Source organism: Sinohyriopsis cumingii, chromosome 17 (assembly GCF_028554795.1).
Source record: "Sinohyriopsis cumingii isolate HCF-2022 chromosome 17, ASM2855479v2, whole genome shotgun sequence".
Taxonomy (NCBI): Eukaryota; Metazoa; Mollusca; class Bivalvia; order Unionida; family Unionidae; genus Sinohyriopsis; species Sinohyriopsis cumingii.
The window spans coordinates 95,519,796-95,546,934 of record NC_142977.1 but is presented as its reverse complement, the minus strand read 5'-3'; the positions used below and the strand labels follow the sequence as shown (position 1 = coordinate 95,546,934).

Below are 27,139 nucleotides of genomic sequence, written 5' to 3'. Positions count from 1 at the left end.
TTCATTTGGGGAAAAATAACTTGGAAAAAAATAAGAAAAATATTTGTTAGAATAAAAAAATTAACAAAGGGATGTAACTATGATCGAAGTTAAATTCAGGTTATGAATGATGCTATTATCTAGTTTATGCTTCATTTAAATCTGTCCAGACCGTTAAAAAAAAATTTGTACCCAGAACCTCACATACTTTTATCTTTGGCCTAATAATCTTGACAGGCATGCAAAAAATTACAGACTTAAAAGTAATTATCATTTTCTTAAGCATGTAAAAATTTTAATAATTAAGTAACTTTTAAAAAAATAATATCTCAACCAAAAATCTGACCACCAACAATAATTACAAATCATTTATAGATTGATGATGCAGGAAAACTCAGAAGCAGACCTGCTAACCCTACCAAGACTGTCTCAGTAAGGCAGCTGATTTTATTCCATAAGTTTGACAAGTTTTCATAAATGTGTAACAAATTATCATGTAATGCTAAGGCAAAGTTGGAAAACATGTAATTTAAAATAATCAGTATTTGAAACTAATTCAGCAATGCTAAACATTATGTTCAACTGCAACACTTGTAAAGTACACACAGACCTCATTTACCTCTAGTATATACTCAAATCAGTATGTGACTGTGTCCCTTCCTGCTTTTATTCACATGAATCTGAATATTCCTTTTCATTCTTCTCTAATGATTATTAGCGCTTTTTAAGAGGCTTATTTTCCCTTTTGTCTTCAACATATATCACTTGTTAGATGCCATTTAAAAAAAAAATTCTATACAGTTTGATCATGAAGATGCTTTGCATGAAAAAAATATACATTTTAAAGCATCTGAGGTATTACTGTAAAGTTAATCTGGTTCTCTAATTAACTTTGCTAAATCTAATAAGAAACCAAGATCCAAATTGAACACAGATGAGCCAATCATCTAGATTTTACAGCAGCATTCTTTTTTCCATAGGTTTTGCTTTTATTAAGTGAGTCTGTATTTTATGGGTTATTTTCGTAAGACTTAGGGCAAAATCATAAGTGTTGGCAGGTCTGCAGAAGGTGTGAAAGACATAAGATGACAGTATTAAGGCACACTTGCAGTACAGTATATACTTTCTTACTAGTCCAGTCCAAATGCAAACAACATAGACCCTGATCTACCATTGCATGATTTGTTGTCTGTTCTACTGATTAGTCTTAGCAAATGGCACAGGCCCAGATCTGCAGGCACATAATGCACCAACAGATCTTGGTCTGTGCAGCTTGCAATTGGACTCAACTTATAATGGAGCATATATGGTAAGATAGCTAGTTTTTGTGTTCTCTAACTTCCAATTACAACATTACAAGTCTCTATAAGTAACATGAAGATGAATAAATGAATGAAAGCTCCTATCTGTGTTTTTATTACTGCACCAAAAGAACATAGTTATGTGAACTGACATAGGAGGTAAAATGTCTGCTTTACTGCTTTGCACCAAACTTTTAAAACAAGAGGAATGGTGAGCGATTTGACCACATAAATATACACCTGCCTCTCCCACACTCCAGTACTACAATTTGATAGAGATGAGTGAATAGTAAACAAAAACGTACTCAGTCTTATTAAAACAACGACTGATCAACAAGAATATCATCTGATGATGACCATAATATGTAAGTTTCACAGTAATCCACAAAAAACTGCATGAGTAGTTGCATCACAAAATTCCGTTATACATTGCATCCAGCTGCAAAACAAAAAAAGTAATAACTCTAACAAAACTGAAAGATTTGTCAATGCAAATCTTATTGGTGACCATAACAGGTGCCAACTTTTACAGCAATTCATAAACATGCTTTAATCGCAAGATTCTGTCTCGCATGACATTTAGCCACATGACAAGGGTGAGAACTCCAAAAAGCATAGTGATTTGTTAATCTGCACATCTTCAGGTGAGGAACATAATATTTAGCAACTTTTATGACAATCCATAAATGGCTGTGGAGCTATATGTTCTAATGGAATTGTGCTACATACTAAATTAAGTTACAAGCCAAAACTGGCAATATCTCTAACAAAACTTGCAGGATCAATGTGGTTTGTTAATGTCCATAATATTTACAAGTTTCATGGCAATCCATCACACACTGCAGGATAAGTTCCACTAACAAGACTGTGTCATATACTGCATTAAGCAAAAAGACAAAAAGGGCAAAAACTCTAACAAACATTGTGGGAGTACAGTAATTTGTCTTTTTTGCACATCATATAGACCATACCTAACAACACTCTGCTACAGCTTTTCATGCAGTGAATGATCAATTTTCAACATAAAATTGAAAGAAGCAGGGAAATAGAAGGAGTCTGACAAACAAGCAGGAAAGAATAGGAAAGAAGGAAAAACTAGGGTGAATGGAAGGACTGTCCAATCCATCAAAAGCTGTGGAAAAGCTGCACTAATGAGATCGTGCCAGCTGGAAGGAGAGTGGATGGATGGAGGACATGAGGATTACTATATACCCCCACCAATTAGAGATTGGAACATAATAAATATATAATCAAAAACAACCAATCTATCATTTCATTCATATGAAGCAATAGGGAGGCAATTTCATGACACAAAGGGAAGCAGCCTGAATGATAAAAAAGACTCGACATGCATGTTTTAACTTTTATATGATTGTATGTACATATAAGGTTCAATTGCACATTAGCACAATCTGGCCATATTGCGCCAAATAATCCTATAAACCATGTTCTTTAAAAGAAATCCAAGACCTTCAGCAATCTGGCAAGCAACCAAGCAATCTGGCCTATTTTACATCTCTGCGTACACATGAAGGAGGGGAACTGTTTTATGAATTTTATAACATTTTTTGTCAAGTACTTACATGTGATATGTCTTGTCCATCAATTTTAATACTCCCACTCTGAACATCATAGAAACGGAAAAGGAGCCGAATGATTGTGGACTTTCCACTGCCAGAATGACCAACCTGTAAAGGAAATTGTATAGGCAGGTAAACAGCATTATCATGTGACTTATAATTACACTACTCAAAATGCTATTCTAAGAAGTCGCTAAACAATGGCTACTATAAACTTTGGCTTTTTACTAGAGTCTTAACACAAATCTAACTCTGATTGGTATCCAAACATTTTTCACAGCTGTAAGCTTTGACTATTTACTTGACACTGACAATAGCTGTAAATCTTGGTCATTTGCTAGAAAATAATAAAGCTGTAAAAACAGGTTATTTACCAGATAGTGACTACAGCTGTAAATCTGGGCTATTGACAATACACTGAATACAGCTGTAAATCTTGGCTATTGACTATACATCGAGTACAGTTGTAAATCTGGGTTATTAACTATTGAATATACATGTAGTTGTATATCTGAGCTTTTGACTATTTATTGAATATAGTTGTATATCTGAGCTTTTGACTATCTATTGAATATAGTTGTATATCTGAGCTTTTGACTATACACTGAATATAGCTGTATATCTGGGCTATTGATCATACATCGAGTACAGTTGTACATCTGGGCTATTGATCATACATCGAGTACATTTGTATATCTGGGCTATTGATCATACATCGATTACAGTTGTACATCTGGACTTTTAACTATACACTGAATACAGATATAAAGTGGCTACTGTAAATCTATAAATTCTTGCTGTCATGAATTTTAGTAATTGTATATGTCTCTCATAAATTCATAAACTATAAACAGCAAAATTTCCCCCTAATAAAACACAACAATTCAAATAACTTTGAATCTGTTGAAAATTTTATATACTTATCTGTACTCATATATTTTTGAACAAACAATTATACTGCTACTTGGTAGGAAGTAATTATGCTTCTACCTGGTAGGAAGCAATTATACTGCTACACGTTAGAATGCAATTATACTGCTACTTGGCAGAAAGCAATTGTATGGCCACATGTTAAACAGCAATTATAATGAAACATTTCAAATATCAAGTATATTGCTACATCTTAAGTAGCTACTACAGTGCTCCAAGTTAAGCTGCTACTATAGCACTCCATGTTAAGCGGCTACTATAGTGTTCCATGTTAAGTAGCTACTATAGTGTTCCATGTTAAGTAGCTACTATAGTGTTCCATGTTAAGTAGCTACTATAGTGTTCCATGTTAAGTAGCTACTATAGTGTTCCATGTTAAGTAGCTACTATAGTGTTCCATGTTAAGTAGCTACTATAGTGCTCCATGTTAAGCGGCTACTATAGTGTTCCATGTTAAGTAGCTACTATAGTGTTCCATGTTAAGTAGCTACTATAGTGTTCCATGTTAAGTAGCTACTATAGTGTTCCATGTTAAGTAGCTACTATAGTGTTCCATGTTAAGTAGCTACTTGCTAAAAAGCAATTAAACTGCTACTTGTTCAATGAGCAGAACTGTTTTAAACATATCAGTACACCATGGAGATTAAATTTTTGTGCAGCAAGAATCAGTGCATGCTTGGTTAACTCAGTTCAGAAATGTAAGCAGGAATGTTATGGAATATGGTAAAAAGGAAATTTACAGCTGCATAGAAAGTAACAGGTATCAAAGAATGAACACAACATTAACATTATTCTGAATCTGAAAAAAAAGAAACACAAAGATAAATATACACAAAAATAAACATATACCAATTCAAGTAAAATCAACAAAATAATTATACACAAAAATAAATATACACCAATTCAAGCAAAATCAACAAAATAATTATACACAAAAATAAATATACACCAAATCTAGACAAAAACAACAAAATAATTATACACAAAAATAAACATATATTCAAGCAAAATCAACAAAATAATTATACACAAAGAGATTCAGACAGACAATATTTATAAGACATTAATCATAACCCTAAACTTGGGCTGGTAACTACATTGATAACAACATTAAACATGGGCCAGTAACTACTTTACCATCTACCAAAAACCTGAGCTGGTAACTACACTGACAACAACTTTAATCTTGGGCTGGTAACTAAACAGACAACTTTAAACTTTGGCTGTACACTGAAGATAATATTAACCTTGGGTTGGTTGACAACAACCATAAACATGGAGTGGTAACTACACTGAAACATGGGTGATTTAACTATACTGACAACTGTAAATTTGGGCTGGTAACTACAATGACCATAGCTTTAAACCTATGCAGATAACAAAATTGACAACAATACACTTGGGCTGGTAACTACAGTGACATCTATAAACTTGGGCTGGTAACTACATTCACATCTAAAAACTTAGGCTGGTAACTAAACTGACAAGAACCATAAACATAGGCTGGTAAAAACACTGACAATAACTGTAAACTTGGGCTGGAAACTACATTCACCACAGCTGTAAACTTGTGTCAGTAAATACACTGACAACAACTAAAAACTTGCACAAGTAATGACAGTGACAGCAACTGTAAATTTGGACTGGTAACTACACTGGCAACAACTGTATACATGGGCTGGTAACCATATTATCAACAACTATGAACTTGGGCTGGTAACTACACTGACAACTATAAACATGGGCTGGTAACTACACTGACAACAACTATAAACATGTGCAGGAAACTATACTGGCAACAACTTTAAACTTGAGGTGGTAACTACACTGACAATGGTCATAAATTTGGGTTGTTATCTACATGGGCAATAACTATACATGGATTGGCAACTACATTATCAACAATTATAAACTTGGGCTGGTAACTACACTGACAACAACTATAAACTTGGGCTGGTAGCTACACAGAAAATAACTGTAAGCTTGGACCGGTAAATACATGGACCACAGCTGTAAACCTGTGATGGTAACTACACTGACAACTGTAAACTTGGGCTGGTAACTACAATGGTAACAGCTGTATATATGGGTTGGTAACTGCATTACCAACAACTATAAACTTGGGCTGGTAACTAAATTGACAAGAACTATAAACTTAGGCTGGTTACTACACAGACTACAGCTGCAAACTTGGGCAGGAAACTATACTGACAAAACTTTAAACTTGGGATGGTAACAACATTAAAAAACAACTATAAACTTGGGCTTATAACTACACTGTCAGCAACTTTAAAATCTGGCAGGTAACTACATTGACAACAACATTAAATATAGGCTGGTAACTAAATGACAACAACATAAACTTAGGCTAGTAACTACACTGACAACAACTTTACACTTGATCTGGTAACTACAGTGACAACAACTATAAACTTGGGCTGGTAACTACATTGACAACAACTCTAAACTTGGGCTGATAACTACACTGACAACTATAAACTTGGGGTGGTAACTACATTGACAACAACTATAATTTTGGGCTGGTAACTACATTGACAACTATAAACTTGGGCTGGTAACTACATTGACAACAACTATAATTTTGGGCTGGTAACTACACTGACAACAACTATAAACTTGGGTTGGTAACTACATTGACAAGCTATAAACTTAGGTTGGTAACTACATTGACAAAAACTTCAATCTTGGGTTGGTAATTACATTGAAAACAGTTGTAAACCTGGTAACTACATTGACAAAAACTTTAATCTTGGGTTGGTAATTACAGTGAAAACAGTTGTAAACTTGGGCTAATTAAACATTAATTTTATGTAACAAAAAAAATTTCATATTGTTATGACTCTATGGTCTTAAACTAAGTAACAGAAAAGAGTAAAAACCAGCAAATTTTGTAAAATTCAATAAATAATTTATTTCCCTAGAATACAAAGTGAAAATTTAAAAAGAACTTATTGTATTGTGAATTAAACCCCAAACAGTCCTACAAGTTCTATCACAAGTCCAAAATGTATGAAAGTTCAACTGAATTAAAGAGATATTCCAAAGTGGCCTGGATTGTAATGATGTTCCAAGTCTTTTGATATATAACAATAGAACTGGTTGAACTCCTGCTTAGTTATGGGCAACCCTTTCATAGGTAAGGAAGAGTGGGTCCAAATGACAACCAAGCAGTTGTAAATATTGATGAAGCACATGGGCCGCATATCAATTAGTTGTTTTAACAAAATTGGCTGAACTTAGCTCAAATACCAAATGAATCTGAGATTATGTTGCAACCGTCACAGAAGGGATGGAAGTTGTTTTCCCCTAGCGCTGCATTGTTGTTAAAGACTGTGTCATCTGGCAGCAATGATTCTGCATGCTTCAAGAATAGCGTGTCTGATGGATCTGTGTTTCCCTCGTGCCAATATTCCTAGAGTCAATCAAGGAGCGAATACTTCCAGATAACGTAGCCACTGTATTTTGCAATGCCACCACAGCATAACTGTCAAACCCTTAGTCTGTGTTGAAGGTACTTCTGGTTGCGCATGGGTGAATTTGTCTGTTCTGAGAATTGTCTGACTTTCCATATAAATGTTGCTGCTATATCCCGTGATAAAATATCTAATTACACATTTTCTTTATCGGTCACCTCAATGATTCCTGTTGACCATGTTGTAAACGTTGTTCCAGGGTGAACCAATTTAACTCCAGCACAAATCCATAAGAACAGTTTGATGTAAGAATCTAAATCCAATTTCTTTCCGCAAATAATGTTAAAGATTTAAATGCAGCATCTGCACTGAAAGGGATGCATCTCTATAGGCATCAGAGTTGCTATATGACTGACAACATAACTGACACAATATTTGATCACATGTTCCAACTCAGTCATCTGATTGGTTCAACATGACAACATATCTAAATTTAGTTACTAGCTTATTAACATATATTGGCTGCAATGACATCATGTCTGAGCAGAGAAACCATTGAAGACAAAGAGAGGACCAGCAAGGGACCAGAGAAGGACACACTGTGTATTACTTAAACTACATTTAATCAATTAAATTATAAAATGTGCCAGTGACTTGAATTGTGACTTGAACGGTGACTTAAATTGTGATAATGTTCTAAGTCTCTTGATGTATCACAATAATATAATCCAAGAAAGAAAGAAAAAATTTAAGCACAAATAAAAAAGTCTTGCTTTAAATTTTCATTTTCCTAAATTTATAACACGTCAAGTAACAGCAATAACATAGATTCAATTATTTGGTTTAATATTCACTTGACAATTAAAAGTACCACAGATTCCTCAAGAGTTGCTTGTTCCTTGCACAAGTGACTTTTCAAACTGGGATGTCATACTTATATCACATTCTATAATACTAAAAACATTTTAACTGATAGGTCATGCCTGTGTCACAGCCTATAAATTAAACTACAAACATATATTTTAACTGGAATGTCATGCCTGTGTCACAGTCTATAAAACTATAAATGTAAGTTTTAACTGGAATGTCATGTCTGTGTCACTGTCAATAACACAAAAACATATTTTAACTGGAGCACAGTCTTTAATTCTTTAAACATACATTTTAACTGGAATGCCATGCCTATGTCACAGTATATAACACTATAAACATACAGTCCAACTCCCACAACTCAAAATGTTTATCTTTCTTGTCTGTCTTATTTAGCATAGGGAGAAATGTATTACCCAGTCTGCCACTGCCAGTGGTGTAGACACTAACAGTTAAAATTTGGCTTAAAAGTTATTTTTATCGTCATTAAATCGTAAATCACTGCAAGAACATATATCATACTTTTAACGTAAAACCAGTAAGTACTTCCCTATCCTCATGTGAAATCTCAGGCAAAGTTAAGGTAATCTGAAAATCTCACTAAAACTGTTGATTTAAGTTTCTTCTGTATGGTAATCAGTCACAAATCATGAGAGGGATATGTGTCATATATGGGTTGGTAATCTGTCACAAATCCTGGAAGAGATATGTGTCATATATGGGCTAGTAATTAGTCACAAATCCTGGGATGGATATTTGTCATATATGGGTTGGTAATCCATCACAAATCCTGGGATGGATATTTGTCATATATGGGTTGGTAATCAGTCACAAATCCTGGGAGAGATATGTGTTGTATATATGCTGATAATCAGTCACAAATCCTGAGACGGATATGAGTAATATAAAGGCTGGTAATCAGTCACAAAACATGGGAGGGACATCAGGACATGGGAACGCCAGTCACATGAACTGCTTCCGATCCTGCTACCAGGACAGACAAACCTGGGATGTCCTAAGAACATTGGAAAATTGCAGCCCAGTCAAAACAAATATTCTATAATTCACTACACAGTAGAGAAGCCAATGGAGGGCACACCTACACTATGAAGGAGCCATTGGAGCACATACCTCTGCAGTGAAGAAGCCATTGGTGGGCATATATACTCAGTGAATAGTAATTCAGTGCAGAAGTATAAGTCCTCTTAAGAACTTTAAGAATGGACAATAATATTGAAGAATGGTTTAGCTGCAGTTATTTGTTTTCTTTTTACTATTGTGCAATATTGTTTTTAAATCATCATAATCAAGTAATTAAATCATCTTAATTTTTGTGTGTGTTGTCTCTGTTCTCAATAAGTGCATTCCAACCATCCATCTGTCAATTCTGTGATAGTCACAAATATTGGGAAGGATATGTGTTCTATATGGGCTGTAGACTTAGAAAGCTTTGCCCCTTTATACCCACACACCTCTATCCTCCCACCTCTCAGTCACAGTCAAGGCCCTTTGAAAATGAAACTTTATCTAGGCAGGGAAGCAGGTGAAATTTATTATTTCCTTGAAATTCTTGTAAAGTTAATGGTTAACACCAATGAACTATTTTTTTACATAATACATCTTGGTAAAAGGTTAAAAACAAGTGCTTTTTTGAGCTTTAAAACTACTATTTCAAGCCATTTGTAAAAAGCACAAAATATTTTCAAATACAGAAAGAATGGAACACTGATTCAATCCACTTGCCATTATTTTCACATTTGTTGGACTTGTCAGTGTTTCTCTGTCTTGATTTTCCTATTTATCAATCTTCCTGATTTTGATTTTTCCAAAAATTTTAATAAAATATGAATTCTGCAGAACACAATGCTCTTTGTGTTCCAACACAACATGTCAATCAAAATGTCTCTGTCACAATAAATGAAAATGAATATAAAATCTTTATTGACTTGACATCTACTATTACAGAAGACTGAAAGCATATAACCTACCAATGCGAATGTCTGTCCTGCAGGTACAGTAAATGACACATTCTTCAAAATAGCCTTACTGAAAAAGACAAAGAATAAGAAAAAATTCATATATGACTAAATGCTTTTAAAATCAAAGTCTATAAATTCTGTGTATTAAATTCCAGTTTTGCCTCTGTCAGATTCAAATTAAAATGGCCGCAGATACACAGTTATAATTACACAAGAAATATCTCTCTCCTGAAGCACAAATGGTATCATGAAAAGTATTGTAAAGATTTATGTGTAAGATGGGTTGAACAGCACACAATCAGTAAAACAAACAACAGAGACACTGATTGGACAGTACAAAATCAGTAGAACAAATAACAGAGACACTGATTAGACAGCACACAATCAGTAACACAAACAACACAGGCACTGATTGGACAGCACACAATCAGCAAAACATACAACACAGACACTGATTGACATTACACAATCAGTAAAACAAAAAACAGAGACACTGATTGGACAGCACACAATCAGTAAAACAAACAACAGAGACACTGATTGGATGGCACACAATCAGTAGAACAAACAAGAGAGACACTGATTGGACAGCACACAATCAGTAGAACAAACAAGAGAGACACTGATTGGACAACACACAATCAGTAACACAAACAACACAGACACTGATTGGATAGCACACAATTAGTAAAACAAACAACAGAGACACTGATTGGACAGCATACAATCAGTAGAACAAACAGGACAGACACTGACTGCACAGCACACAATCACCAAAACATACAACACAGACACTGACTGACAGCACACAATCAGTAAAACAAACAACAGAGACACTGATTGGACAACACACAATCAGCAAAACAAACAAGAGAGACACTGATTGGACAGCACACAATCATTAGAACAAAAAAGAGAGACACTGATTGGACAGCACACAATCAGTAAAACAAACAAGAGAGACACTGACAGGACAGCACACAATCAGTAGAACAAACAAGAGAGGCACTGATTGGACAGCACACAATCAGTAAAACAAACAACAGAGACACTGATTGGACAGCACACAATCAGTAAAACAAACAACAGAGACACTGATTGGACAGCACACAATCAGTAGAACAAACAACAGAGACACTGATTGGACAGCACACAATCAGTAAAACAAACAAGAGAGACACTGATTGGACAGCACACAATCAGTAGAACAAACAAGAGAGACACTGACTGGACAGCACACAATCAGTAGAACAAACAACACAGACACTGATTGCACAGCACATAATCAGCAAAACATACAACACAGACACTGACTGACAGCACACAATCAGTAAAACAAACAACAGATACACTGATTGGACAGCACACAATCCGTAAAACAAACAAGAGAGACACTGATTGGACAGCACACAATCAGTAAAACAAATAACACAGACACTGATTGGACAGCACACAATCAGTAAAACAAATAACACAGACACTGATTGGACAGCACGCACTCAGTTAAACAAACAACACAGACACTGATTGGACAGCACACAATCAGTAAAACAACATAGACATTGATTGAACAGCAAACAATGCAGCAGCAGATTATGATCTATGTTTGCAGATGGACTAGAATTATAACTACTGCTCTGGTGGCCTAAGTAGTTAGAGCATCTCCTTGGATGTGGGAGGTTGTGGGATCGAACCCCCACTGAGTCACACCAAAGACTTACAAAAATGATACTAACAGCTGCCTCACTTTGCACTCAGCATTAAAAGGTTAGTGTTAGGACTGGTTCGCCTGGTGGTGGGATAATGTTGCTGGATGGAACATGATGTCACATGTCAGTGACATGATGCCCCAGTGCTTGACATCAACTATAAACTGCCACACTGAAGACATCGTAGCGATATGACTCAAATTGTTAAAGCTATGTTAAAAATGAAAAAGTTGTATTTTCTGGGTTGATTCTAGAAAGTTTTTGACAGCAAGTCTGTAACTTAATATATAGACATGAGAAAAGTTTTAAATTAAAATGAAGACATGTGTCAGAAGTAATCAACCAAATGTAATGGAAGTATAAACACACCTTTTAAACAATGTTGCAAAATATAAACACACCTTTTAAACAATGTTGCAAAGCAAGAATTACATTTTATAAGTCTTATCACTGACCATTATGCATACTGTGTACAAATGCATGGTATATAATTATTGCTGGCCATAGACATGACAAGGCCTTTTAGTCAACATATCTTTAATCCATGAAAATTGGTGCCACAACCGAAGAGAAAACCATTGGCTTTTTAACAGTTGCTGTCCTCCTTTAAAAGCAGCCATGAATGAAACTCAATGCATCTGATTAGTGGCCAGAATCAGCCCTTATCCTACCTTGTCCTTTGATCAAATTCTGTCAAGTACCTTTTCAGGAGTCACTGAAAGGATTTTCTATTTTTAGGAATGGTGGCCATATCTGGCCACAAATGAGCATTATTTGCACAAATCGTAATACCCTTAACACCAAAATGTTTCCTGTCAAACAGAATCAAATTTATCTTTATAATGTAACGAACTTGATCATGACACAAAATATTATGTCATCATTTGAATTCTAAATAAATGTTTTTGACAAATATAAAACTTTTCAAGCAAAGGCTGGCTTTAAAAATTGCATATAGTACAAATATTTGTTGCACATAGGGTAAATATTTTGCAGGGTAGCTTGCAATGACCTGCAAAATAAATATGTCATATTTCTATCAATAACAGAACTCTACGATGGTAAAATCATATATATACTAATACATAAATGTCATTTAAAAGGAAAGAAATCTTACCTTGGCTCATAGTTAAAACATACATCATGAAATTCTATCTTTCCTTCTTTTATTATTAGCTCTCTGGCATCTGGAATATCTTTCACCTGATAAGAATAAAACCTTGACGTAGATATAAAAACACCGCTATATCTTTTGCATTAAAACTAATTTGCAACAGTTACAATATGCTGCTTACTTTTGCCATATACTGAGTCCAACTGCAAACCACACATACCCGGATCTGCCATTGAATAATGCACTGGCTTATCTGGGTCACTCTAGTTTGTTATGACTAAGAACAAACAACACAGACCCTTATCTGCTGGTACATTAAGTGATGGCAGATCAGGGTCTGTGTTGTTTGCAGCAGCTAAAGTATATACAGTACTATCATTTGGACATAATACTCATTATACCTAGATTTGGTTTTGATATCATTCACCAGGCTTCTGTTTCTGCAGCTTTTGGTCAGCCATGTAAATCAAAATCTTTGTTTTATTTTCTCAGTATGTCTTTTAAAATCCACCTTTTAATTTCACAAATCTTGTCAAACAAACTAATTAACCAATAAGAATGTGAGTCATCAATATCCAATGCCATGTCAAAATGTCTTCTAGGGAACACTGAGGTTTTTATAAGATTTCGTATACAGACAGTTCATTTTAAAAAGTAGACATGGAAATGATAGGCTTCATATACAGGCAGTTCATATTTACAAAGGACACCTCTCCCTTGATAACTTGCAAACAACAGGGTCCACAAACATAGACCGCACTATAAGCGAGGGTGTGAGTTACTGAGGGACCTCCAAAAATTTAAAAAATCCACTTAAACATCGAGAAATCCGTGAGGGGAGGGTAGGGAACTGGGCTGTTTAATGACTGAATCCTTGTTTTACAATCATGTTGATACTGATTTTTAATAAAGTGCTTTTTGTAATGAAGTTGTTCATTATTCTGTATAAATAACATTTATTTTCAAAATTTCCAACATGTGAAAGATCGTTCCAACTGGTTTCAACAATCTTCACGTGTATGCGAAAACAACTGTCCATTATGTCACTGCTTTTTGTTTTGTTGATTAGCCTGGTTCCTGGAATGGTATTAAATAGTATACTACAAGTCGGGAGTCACAGCAGCCAGGAACTAGACTAACTGTTGGTACACCACCAAACAAGATTACTTTTTTTCAAAAACCAACGACATTATTTTGTGAGACAAACGCCTACACTGAAACTCAATTTTTGCATTGTTCAATTAGTACAGTACTGATGTCATGATTTCATTGAAAGTAACAGTGAAACTTCTTATCATCCTTGAGGATATCTCTAAGTGCCAGTTCAGGAATTCTCTGAAAATCGCTTGCCCACAATGGTCCGTATCTATGAAGCCAAGCTCGTTTTTATAGGAAGTATTCATTTCGCTTGGTTGTCTTGCTATCTTTGATCACAGTTATGAAGGAGTCAATTAATTTAAGGTAGTTCATGTTACATACACAATAACATTTATAACAGTGTGCGATTGATCAAATGAAGTGAGTTAACCCGACATACGACTTCTTTCAACTTTTTTTAATTGCACCTCCTTTATTTGATTCAAAAGATGTAATTAATGTGAAAATATAAAGGAGGCCAGCTTTTAATTCAGTGTAACAATACAACAAATACTTCTGCAAGTCAGTTATCAAAACAAGGTCGGCACTTAATTAGGTTCTCAGAGAAACACTTGCAGACATAGCTGTTATGGTAGATTGACACATTTTATGTTTAAATATAAATTGCTTTTATGATGATAACACTTAAGTGGAACTAAAATATAGAATTAAAACACAAATTTCACTTAATAAAAATTATTTAATTGGCATTTAAATGTAAACGTACTGCATACACTAGGCATAAGTGACATTTTCATTGATCAAAATTTTCTTGAATATCTTTAATTACAGTGTACTAAGAATGTCCTTTGGAAAGAAAATGTAACCAATTATATGACTTCTTATTAAAAGTTGATAATTTTTACCATAAAATGAACGATATATCAATGTTCCAGTTACGAATTTTGATTGTGATTCTTTTTTCAAGTTCAAGAAATAGGGATCAATTTTTTGTATTTTCTGGTTAAAATAAATGGGATCCACTCCTGATCCCGCATCCCGAGTTATCAGGGCACGATATATCGAGGGAGTGGTGTATACAGGGATATGATAGGCTTCATATACAGGCAGTTCATATTTACAAAGTATACAGGGAAATGAAAGGATTCATGCACAGGTAGTTGATATTTACAAAGTATACAAGGAAATGATAGGCTTTATATACAGGCAGTTCATATTTAGGAAGTATACAAGGAAATGATCGGTTTCATATATGTGATTCCTTAATTTATCTTAACAGATTGGGACTTTTGCTTCAGAAATTAAAGTATATATGATGGCTAGATGACTGGTCAGAAAGTGTGAATAACACATGGACGGATGACTGGTCAAAAAGTGTAAACAATACATGGAAGGATGACTGGTCAAAAAATGTGTGACAAATACATCAATGGATGACTGGTCAAAATGTGTGACTAATACATCAGTGGATGACTGGTCAAAAAGTGTGACTAATACAATTGGATGGATGAATGGTCAGAAAATGTAAACAATACATGGATGGATGACTGGTCAAAATGTTTGACTAATACATTGATGGATGACTGATCAAAATGTTTGACTAATACATTGATGGATGACTGGTCAAAATGTTTGACTAATACATTGATGGATGACTGGTCAAAATGTTTGACTAATACATTGATGGATGACTGATCCAGAAAGTGTGAACAGTACATGGATGCATTACTGGTTTGTCTAATCAAACTGCACATACTGACTATAATTGCACATATACAAAGTTTTACATGTACATCTTCAACAGTTTTATATATATATATATAATATATATAAAGTAGGATGAATTAGTTTACACTATAGCTGACATACTTTAAAAGACATTATGCTGACATTCAGTGTGTGTGTGTGTGTGTGTGTGTGTGTGTGTGTGTGTGTGTGTGTGTGATTTGGATTTTTAATGTAGCTTTAACAATTTTTCAGTCATATCGCTACAATGTCTGTAGTGTGGCAGTTTATAGTGATATCTAGCACTGGGGCATCATGCCACAGACATGTAGCATGATGCTGACATTTGGGAGCTTGTTTATAAAAACTGGAAGTGACGACACTGAAGCCTATAATTTACTAGCTATAATATATGTATGATAGGATGGAAACTTTGAGTGGGATACCAACACCTGATCAAGATATTTACCAGAGAGGACCAGTAAACAATATACACTTACCCAGCAAACAAGAAAATGTTTTGTGGACTTGAGAAATTACACATAAAATTCAACCAGAAAACAACTGGTCTCCTGAAAATCTTAGGATGGTTCTCAGTCTTACAAAGGAATCCATGTACTTAACACATTAACATATGCTGGTAAACAAGTACAAATTAGAGAAGTATGATACTTAATTTTGGTTTTTCTTTTATGTAATAGTGACCTAAACTGATCAAAATTAGCAACATTACCATGAAAGGTACATTACACATCTGATTTATCTTTAATAGCTCTGCATGTTGGCACCAGCAAGTCATGGCTGTCTCTGGAAAGCACTGGCCGATGATCAGTCAAAGTGACCTTGGCCAAGGTCATTAAACCCTAAAAGCAACTGGTTTCCTATCTGACCAAAAGGCAAATAACTAAGAATTCTGTGACAAGAAGATGGTGCAGAACACAAGTTTTCAATTAGAAACAAATGGTCTTCATTTGGATCATTGTGATCTTCTCTATCTGTTTTATCCCATTTCTCAAGACATCTAAAATGTTTGTTGTAATTAAGTGATATATAATTTAAGTTCATTTTCCATGAAATTACCCATCCTTTTTGTGCCATTATGACCTTGACCTTTTCACATACATACTCCCACAGGGGCCCCGAGTGGCCAAATGGTCTAAAGCTCTCTCCGTTACGGATCACTGCCATCTCACCTCTGTCTGCGTGGGTTCGAGTCTAGGATTCAGCTAATGTGGGTATGTGAGAAAGCTTGCCAGTAGCTTCTCGTGGGTCGGTGGTTCTTCCCGGGGTTTTCCTGGGTTCTTCCTCCACCATTAATACTGGCCGCCATGTACAGCCTATCGTGTGCAGAAAAATGGCGTTAAACCCCACAACAACAACAACATACTCCCACAAATAATCAATTGGTTTGAGGCTGTCCACATGTGCAAGCCATCCACAATGTCTGCTCAAGGTTACCATATCGAAACTAGTTTTATAATCTACGACAGTCACCTTGACCTGTGACTCTTCAACCCAAAATTAACAGACTTCCTTCTTACCCTAAATAAAAGCTATTTATAAAGTTCAGTCAAGGTAATTGGTCTAAAAAAGAATATAATCTTAATCTGACAAGGCATTTCAACTTTAAACAAGTAACATTAGCTGTTATAAGCTATTTTCACCACAAACAACAAATCTAATGAGTTGGCACTAAAAACAGTTCATTATCAATGAGGTATGAACACGTGACCCCCCCAATGAGATAAACACTACCAAATGAGCTACCCTGCTCCTCAATGAAAGTTATTTTGCAGAAACCAAGTCTATAATATGAGTTGCAGTAACCTTGACCTTCTGACCTTTTTAAAACCAATATTATTATTTTTTTTCTCACCCATGACCAAGCAATTAACAAACTTTGATTCACATTGACCTTAAACTTGGACTTCTGAATCCAAAAGTGATTGGTTTCTTCCTCACCCAAAGTGCAAACTATCTGCAATTTAAGTTTCAGGATCTAGATCATAGGTTATTGTGTGGAAATAAAAAATTAATAGATGGATAGATGGACAGATGGATAGATGAACACATGCATGAATGGACAAATTAACAACTTTGAAACATCATTTGCCTTAATAATGGCATAAAATATGAAATGGCACAGTAACCTACCTTTGGTGTTGTACGAATGGGGATGGACAGGCAGACAGAGACATTTTGAGAGGATACATAATATGGAGAGCATACATGTCAAAAACCCATGTTAAATATTTCTCTAAATCTTACACAGAACTTTGAGACAAATATTTGATAAATTTTCCTCTGTACGTCAAGTTGTTGTACACTTCCACATTTCTATTTACATTCTTGTTCTAGTGTCTATTTAAAATATGTCAAAGAAACAAAATGAAGAAAATATAACAAAAATATGTATTCACCCTAATAACAAATTTTTTTTCTGAAAATGACCAAAATAAGAATATTTTATAAAGGGGGGGGTGGATAGTATCTAACTGAACACATTCCACTTTGATGAATAGAAATGGGCAATTGACTGTGACTGACTCACCTCCATATCCTCACCAAGCAGCTCAAACATGTTCTCCATGTCTATAAAGGCCTGCTGGATCATTCTGAAACATATAGCACAAACATTTTAAAATGTATTCCCCATGCATGCCTATAAAGGCCTGCTGGATCATCCTTAAACATATATAGCACACTCACTTTAAAATGTGTTCCCCATGCATGTCTATAAAGGCCTGCTGGATCATCCTGAAACATACAGCACACACACACACTTTTTAAAATGTGTTCCCCATGCATGTCCATAAAGGCCTGCTGGATCATACTGAAACATATAGCACACACACACACACTTTAAAATGTGTTCCCCATGCATGTCCATAAAGGCCTGCTGGATCATCATGAAACATATATAGCACACACACACACTTTAAAATGCGTTCCCCATGCATGTCTATAAAGGCCTGCTGGATCATCCTGAAACATACAGCACACAGACTTTAAAATGTGTTCCCCATGCATACCTAAAATGGCTTGCTAGATCATCCTGAAACATACAGCACACACACACTTTTTAAAATGTGTTCCCCATGCATGTCTATAAAGGACTGCTGGATCATCCTTAAACATACAGCACACACACACACTTTTTAAAATGTGTTCCCCATGCATGTCTATAAAGGCCTGCTGGATCATCCTGAAACATACATAGCACACACACTTCAAAATATTCCCCAAGCATGTATATAAAGGCCTGCTGGATCATCCTGAAACATATATAGCATACACACACACACTTTACATTATGTTCCCCATGCACATCTATAAAGGCCTGCTGGATCATCCTGAAACATAGTAAACTTCAAACTATTCTCAATGCATGCCAATCAAGTCTGTTAATCATACTGAAACATATACAAAAATCCACATTTTTGGAAGATGCAGTAGTTCACTTGGTTGAACACTGGATTCATAATACACAAGTCATAGGTTTAATACCCACCCAGACCAGTATGGTTTGGCTGCCTCAGTGTGTCATTTGGGAAGGCACTTTGCTCCCATTTCCTTGGCATGACAGAGCCAATACTAGATTCAAGATGCCATTATAACCAAACAACCAACCAGTCACAAATATTCTCCATGTTTCAGAAAAGGCGTGCCAGCTCTGCCCAAGACACTGACAACATAAATCTCATATAGCCCATAATGGATTGCATGGACATAACAGTCATCTCATTGAGAAAAAACAGAGTAATACACTATTCACAAAACATGGCCAACAAGTAGTAAGTAGAGAAATACCAAATTTTGACCAGATGGAGGAAAATGTTCCAATATGGGCAGGAATTACAAATGAGACTATAATGAGACAGTAACTTCCTAGTTCCTACCTGAATTAGACACCTGATCAAGACATGTACTATAGTACAAAAGTACAATGAAAATGAAGATGTATGATTGGAAACAAGTACAACTGTAATGAACCAAATAAAACTGTACCTATGCATCATTTTGAATTGTACAGAATGAATATGATGTTACCTTTTAATACTTTGCTTAACAAAGATAAAGGAAAAAAAAGGAATTTAACAGTTTAAAGGGGTTTTGTTTTCTCTCTGAAAAAACATTTGAATGATCAAACATAGAATCTCAGCAATATAAACAACTTAAAGGAACTTGCTTTTGAAAGCACAATAATGCCTCCAGCCTCTGCACCATTACACTAATGTCATTCATGACAGTGACGCTTGATAGAAGGAAGAAAAAATTCTAGCAAGGTGAATAAAATGAATTTTATGGGGTTGTGGTTTGTGGGTTGAATGCATTTTTTCAGCACTTGATAGGCCATATATGGCAGCCAGTATATTTGGCAGAGGAAGAACCCAGAAAGAACCACCAACCCATGGGAAGCTACTGGCAAGATTTGCAAAAAATTGTTAACATTTATATGACCAAAAGTATATAAAACAATTTCATTTATTCCCTGGTATGTGTCACCCTCAATAAATGTGATCCATAAACACAGACTGCAGCCTAAGCCAGAGTGTGAGTATGTGGAGTACCTCTGTAAAAGTTTATAATCATGTTGGGAATAAATGTCAATAAATAACCTTTCACTAATCAAACTTGTATGCTTTCCTGTATAAATTTATTTTCAATATAACCAATCTTAAAAAGATCATGAAAAACAGTATTCCACACACATCACATGTCTACCTGCAAAAACATTGTGTGTATTATATCACTGTTTTCTTCATGTGAATTTGGATACATTCTAATATCATTGTTGATTCAGCTAGATTCTTTTTGTATCCAAAAAGACTGACAGTTTTTGTGAAATAACAACATAAAAACTTGATATTCTGTTGATCTATCAGTAAAATATTTAGTCTGTGTATTAACTTCAAGTTTGCATGAAAACTCGGTTCATCTATGAGTGAACCTCTATGTGCCAAATCCATACATTTTAGCTCACTACTAACTTTGGTTCTTGCTTCTCCATAATGATTTTTAACTATGAAACTATGCTTTTCATCCACGAAGTATGCCTTTTGCACAGTTCCCTTGCTAACCTTGATTTTGTGGATGACAAGGATAAACCAGTAATCAATGTTAGATACTTGAATGATACTGAATACATAATAATATTTAAAATAGTACCCCATACGTCAACTGAAATGAGTTGACACATAACCATGACCATGACACATGACCATGACAGATGATCACAACCATGGTGGCGCTCTACAGTTTCGCATTTTGCATAGGGTTAGAATTTTAAAGAAAAAGAATTTCCCTGGCTTTCCTCACTGGTTATACTGGCTATTTAAAAAAGACCTGGTATTTCTGAGGTATAATTCAAAGAACCTTTAATTCCCTTCAATTTGGTGTATGATTGATGGGTGTAATATGGGTTATAGAGTATACAGCTTGGCCTTACTCCTGATCTTCACCTTTAAAAAAATGCTAGCTCTACTTGGTCATTTTCACTTCCTGCACTTCAGAGGTAAATTGGATAAAAAGGAGCCAATAACTTTTTTTACATTTTATATATTTGGTAATTCATTCATTGTGCTTTCAGAAGCTGGTATTGTCTAGTCTGGCAAAATTAATTTTCCCTATTTTTAAAGCTCCTAAGGATAGTGTACTTTAGACTAATTCAGGTTGATTTTTTAGCACAAGGGAGCAGTCATTTTAGTTAGCAGTGTGCTTAGATCATGTACAATTCCCAAAAGTACAATATCCAAGAAATATCATCCACATTACTTTAATGTAGCATGGAGGTATGCCAACATTCTCTCCACTGTGCATGTTTTAAATGCAAACAACTTCACCTTACATATGTCAGTCTCTCAAAAGTACAAAACAACTGGTGAGCACCCCCCATGACCATGACATGTGATCATGATCATGACACATGATCATTACCATGACACATGGCACATGATCATGACCATGACCACTAGCTCTTATGCAAGATGTAATTAATGTGATAATAGCAAGCATGTGTGCTTTTAATTGATTGCAACAATGCAACAAATGCTTCCACAAGCCACAATATGTACAATAAGGTTCCAGCATCTGGATGCATCATCAGCATTGCAATTCCCTTGCTGTTCAAATTGAAATTTTAAATGTGGTTGATGGAAAAAATTAGGTTGACAAAAATCAGTGTTATTTATGGAATTTAAATGGAACATTAGAAGTGCAAATCACAAAAGTCTGGACACAATAAAAACAGCTAAATGCATACTTTCAGCTAGGCAAACAAAACTACTCATTTTAATGATTGGATGTGGATTTTCTTTCTTTTAGAATGCTGACTCCATACTTTTTATTCTTTCTTATGCATCTTCCCTAAATTTTCATTTGAAAATTTTGCTTGATACAGACTTTTGATAATACAAATATATAAATATATTAAGGCAGCAAAAGAAGTTCTTATTCACTACAGAAAAATCTAAAAAAAAGTAGATCTATGGTCTTAAATTCTAATTAAACTGATGCATTCTAAAACTCATTGCTTTTAATACAGGAACTAAATATTTACCAGTTTTTAGCACAAAGTATACCTTGCATGGACATAAGCTTACCTGTAATAAGTTCCCAGGTAGTTCAACGGACCATATAACTGTAGGATGTAGGTACCAAATAAGATATAGTCTCCCAAATTAAGATGAAGACCGTTCACATTGTGCACAACTGCATAGGCACACAGCATGGATCCTGACAAGACACCACTTGTTATAACAATATTCTGTGCAGTGTTCAGTAAGTTCAAGGTGGCGGTTGCTTTCAGTTCTGCTTTCTGAATAGAGAAAAAAAAATTGCTTGTTCAGCAAAGATTTTCCATTTAACAAATCAGACTTCTCTGTACTACAAAAACAAAAGACATTTTATTCTCTTAAGAAATTAATCTAGGCTGGAAAGTCTCAAATTAACAAGCACGAAACATATTTACAATAGTGAATGAGACGCTGCTACAAAATAACATGTTTTTGAGGAATAGAAATTAGTCATTTAGGGATCTCAGAGATTTAAAAAATAATCACATCAAAACTATTATGCAATAAAATAAAAACCAATTTTTTTACATTCTGTGAAACTGTTCAAAATATGCAACAAAACTCATTTGTCAAATGTATTTTAAAAAAAGTGTTTTGGTAGTCTCAGTTACCTATTTTGGTAGCCTTTGTTTTGGGAGTTCATGGAAAAACAACTAAAGAAATTATAACTATGGACACAATCCAATGTAAATGTTACATCCTTCCAGCAGATTACTAATGGTACACACAGTGAATATGTGGCTTTGCTGCTACTGAGTAGCAGTCAATGATAATGGTACACACACTGAATATGTGGCTTCACTGCTACTGAGTAGCAGTCAATACTAATGGTACACACATTGAATATGTGGCTTCACTGCTACTGAGTAGCAGTCAATGCTAATGGTACACACACTGAATATGTGGCTTCACTGCTACTGAGTAGCAGTCAATGCTAATGGTACACACATTGAATATGTGGCTTCACTGCTACTGAGTAGCAGTCAATGCTAATGGTACACACACTGAATATGTGGCTTCACTGCTACTGAGTAGCAGTCAATGCTAATGGTACACACATTGAATATGTGGCTTCACTGCTACTGAGTAGCAGTCAATGATAATGGTACACACATTGAATATGTGGCTTCACTGCTACTGAGTAGCAGTCAATGCTAATGGTACACACACTGAATATGTGGCTTCACTGCTACTGAGTAGCAGTCAATGCTAGTGGTACACACACTGAATATGTGGCTTCACTGCTACTGAGTAGCAGTCAATGCTAATGGTACACACAAAGAATATGTGGCTTCACTGCTACTGAGTAGCAGTCAATGCTAATGGTACACACATTGAATATGTGGCTTCACTGCTACTGAGTAGCAGTCAATGCTAATGGTAAACACATTGAATATGTGGCTTCACTGCTACTGAGTAGCAGTCAATGCTCAAAATAAAATTTAGCCAAAGGCAGCCACAGTAGCCCAGCTGGCAGAATGTCAGACTCATAATCCAATGGTCTAGGGTTTGATACCCACCCAAGCAAGCATTGGTTGGCTGCCTCAGTGTGTCCTTAGGAAAGGTACTTTTCCTATTTCCTCTACATAATTCTTTTAAAGTGCTATTAAAAGTGCTATTAAAAGCACCATTAAAAACATTATTAAAATCCAAAAATAACCAAACAAGCAGCTCTACACAAAAGTGGCAAATATGGTCAAAATCTAAATTCATGTGAGATATTCACAGAAAATGAGCTTAAAATAGTTTTTAAAACCTGAAAGGGATGGTGAGAAATATACCCTGCCACCCCTACCCCAAAAAGGAGGTGAGTCTATAATAACAAAAAGCATATATAACTCATTTGAAAATAGTATCAGTACAATGAATTTCTTCTGATGATGACAATAATACATAATAAATGTCACAGTAATCCATCGATAAGTCAAAAAGAACAATAACTCTTACAGAAAACATGGGAGCACAAAGATTTGTCAATATTTGTATCTTTTAGATAATGACTATAATAATTACCAAGTTTTCACATTAATCCATAGAAAGATGCAGGACAAGTTGCATTTACATGATTTGTCTTATAATCCATGCAGATGAAGGACAAAACACAAAATATGTAAACTTGTGACAGCAGAGTAATTTGCTGACATGTACATTTTCAAATGATGACAGTTCCTACACAACACCAGGTCAAAACATGATTCCTCAGATGATCATAATGATTCACAACAATTCATCGAAATCTGCGAGACTTGGATTCAGGTGCAAGTAAAAAAGGGACATAACTCTTACACAAATTGTGGGAACAGTGATTTGTTTTTGATGAACATCTTCAGGAGATGAACATAATATCTGCCAAGTTTTATGGCAATATATCAAAAACTGGGGGATCAGATGTGCTAATGATATTGTGTAATACAGTTCTGCCAGAAAAAAAATACAATAATTAATAATAATTAATAAAAAATGAGGAAAGTGAAGTGATTTCTTAATATGTGCTTCTTCAGATGTTGACCATAAATAATTACCAAGGCAATCCATAAATAGCTGGGGAAGTAGTTGCCCAAACATGATTGCAATTGCGTCTAACAATGTATAAAGCTACAAAAAGAGGAAATAAATCTTACATATGTATGTGTGTGTGATTTAGACTTTTAATTTAGCTTTATCAATTTTTCAGTCATATCACAACAATGTTTGCAGTGTGACAGTTTATAGTGATGTCTAGTACTGGGGAATCATGCCACAAACATACAACATTATGTCCCCCCAGTCACATTATCCTGACACCAAGCTGACCAGTCCAAACACTAATCTCTTAATGCTGAGCACCTAGCGAGGCAACTCTTAGTACCAATTTTATAAGTCTTTAGTATAACTTAACCAGGGTTCAAATCTTTGACCGCCTGCAAGTGAGGCAGACACTCATAATATTTATCAAGGGAAGAAAGTGATTTATTGATATGCACATCTTCAGGTGATAACCATAATATTTATCAAGTTTCATGGTAATCCATCAAAACACCGCTGGACTAGTAGTGCTAATTTATTGTGTAAGATTTCGTGCATTAATATACAAATCTAGATGTCTTGAATACCACCAGGGGTATAAAATAGCAAATCATATTTAATGTGTCTTAGATGGTTCAGATTCTCATCTTGTGTGGTTTTTAGTTGTGGAAGAAACCAGAGAAAACTACTGATTCCAAATGGACAACCATTTTATGCCAAAGCCATGAATGAAATCAATGAACGAAGAGGTACAAATCAAGTGTATTACAACTGCTCTAACACGCTTCCTTTAACAGAGTGGAATTCTGCTTGGTATGAAGTAGGGATCCAAGAACTCTATTATCCAAGAAAAGTTTCTAAAAGAACATGCCCTTCTTGTTGAGCTTACCATATATAAACTAATTTTATTAAAATCTCTTTTGAAGATTTACTGCATTCTTTTATTGCAAAGAACATAGATTTTTAAAGAACTTTGCTTTGTAATGAGAATTGAGTTTAATAGTGTTTTATAATAAATCTAATATTTGACACTTGACAGTCCTGCTACAAGTCTGAATAAGAAAAGTAAAATGTACATGCAGACAGACAAATGGACATACAGACAGTAGTTCCTGTTGCCTCATTGAGCTACAAGCAAAGCATCTCAGCATGTGCTCAACAATTCTTGATGACTGTAGCACAGAAAGATATCATATGTCGTAATACCAAAATCAAATTGAGAGTTTGAGACTAAAAAATTCAAGCTATTAAAAAAAAGGCAATTTTATCAATAAACTTCTTCTTAAAAACAAGTTTCAAGTTTCATATCCAAGTAGACAGAATGTTTCTTTCTATGTTATTGATATAATGATTTCAGTTAAATTGCAAACAAGAGACTCAAGTAGGCCTGATACTGCTCACCTATTTGGCATGTGCATAACAGCCAATGTAAATGTAGTTGGCATGTGCCTAACAGCCAATGTAAATGTATTTGGCATGTGCCCAACAGCCAATCTAAATGTAGTTGGCATGTGCCCAACAGCCAATGTAAATGTATTTGGCATGTGCCCAACAGCCAATGTAAATGTAGTTAGTATGTGCCTAACAGCCAATGTAAATATAGTTGGCCAATAAATCTAGGTCAGTATGATGCTTTCTGTAGAAATTTCTCTCCATGCTGCTTATTACAACTGTTAAGAAAACAGTCTGTTTCTAGGTTTCTCTAGTTTTTGCATCTTCGTTCATATCTAATGGCACATCAAGTCAGCAACATCTGTCCAATTTTGAAAGGTCTCTTATAACATGATGCCTTTTGTCAAATTCTTTCCAGCAGCTCTTTGAAATAAAATGGTATCAATGTTTGTCTGCTTTTAGTAATGGCAGCTGCATTTGATGTCAGCACAGCATCATTGGTGACCGCTCTGGTGGCCTAGTGGTTAGAGCATCCGCCTCAGATGCGGGAGGTCATGGGTTCGATTCCTGGTCGAGTCATACCAAAGACTTACAAAAATGGTACTAACAGCTGCCTCACTTGGCGCTCAGCATTATCAGGTTAGTGTTAGGACTGGTCGGCCTGGTGTCAGAATAATGTGACTGGGTGGGATAACAAGCTACATATCTGTGGCATGATGCACCAGTGCTAGACATCACCATAAACTGCCACACTGCAGACATCATAGTGATATGCCTGAATTTAAATTTAAAAAAAGCTACGTTAAAAGTCCAAATCAAACACACACACAGCATCATTGGTATCAATCTGAAAGTTATTTAAGTTATGACACTTCTGTCAACTTTGATCTGTTTTAGAAATTTTTAAAAGCTTTTCCCTTTTAGTAACAGTAACCATTTTTGAAAGCA

General features: G+C 35.1%; 1 protein-coding gene across 2 annotated transcripts in view; it reads right to left on the bottom strand.

The window, feature by feature from the left end:
• Positions 1-27,139, bottom strand: part of LOC149779474 (ATP-binding cassette sub-family B member 6-like) — a 90,154-nt gene that overhangs the window by 13,169 nt on the left and 49,846 nt on the right. For both annotated transcript variants that reach the window (XM_089940162.1, XM_089940163.1), the window contains exons 11-15: positions 22,322-22,536; positions 18,271-18,334; positions 12,900-12,985; positions 10,083-10,140; positions 2,864-2,968 (exon numbers count right to left, since the gene is read on the bottom strand). In XM_089940162.1, coding sequence (XP_089796288.1) covers positions 2,864-2,968; positions 10,083-10,140; positions 12,900-12,985; positions 18,271-18,334; positions 22,322-22,536 — 528 coding nt within the window. The remainder of the gene's footprint in view (positions 1-2,863; positions 2,969-10,082; positions 10,141-12,899; positions 12,986-18,270; positions 18,335-22,321; positions 22,537-27,139) is intronic.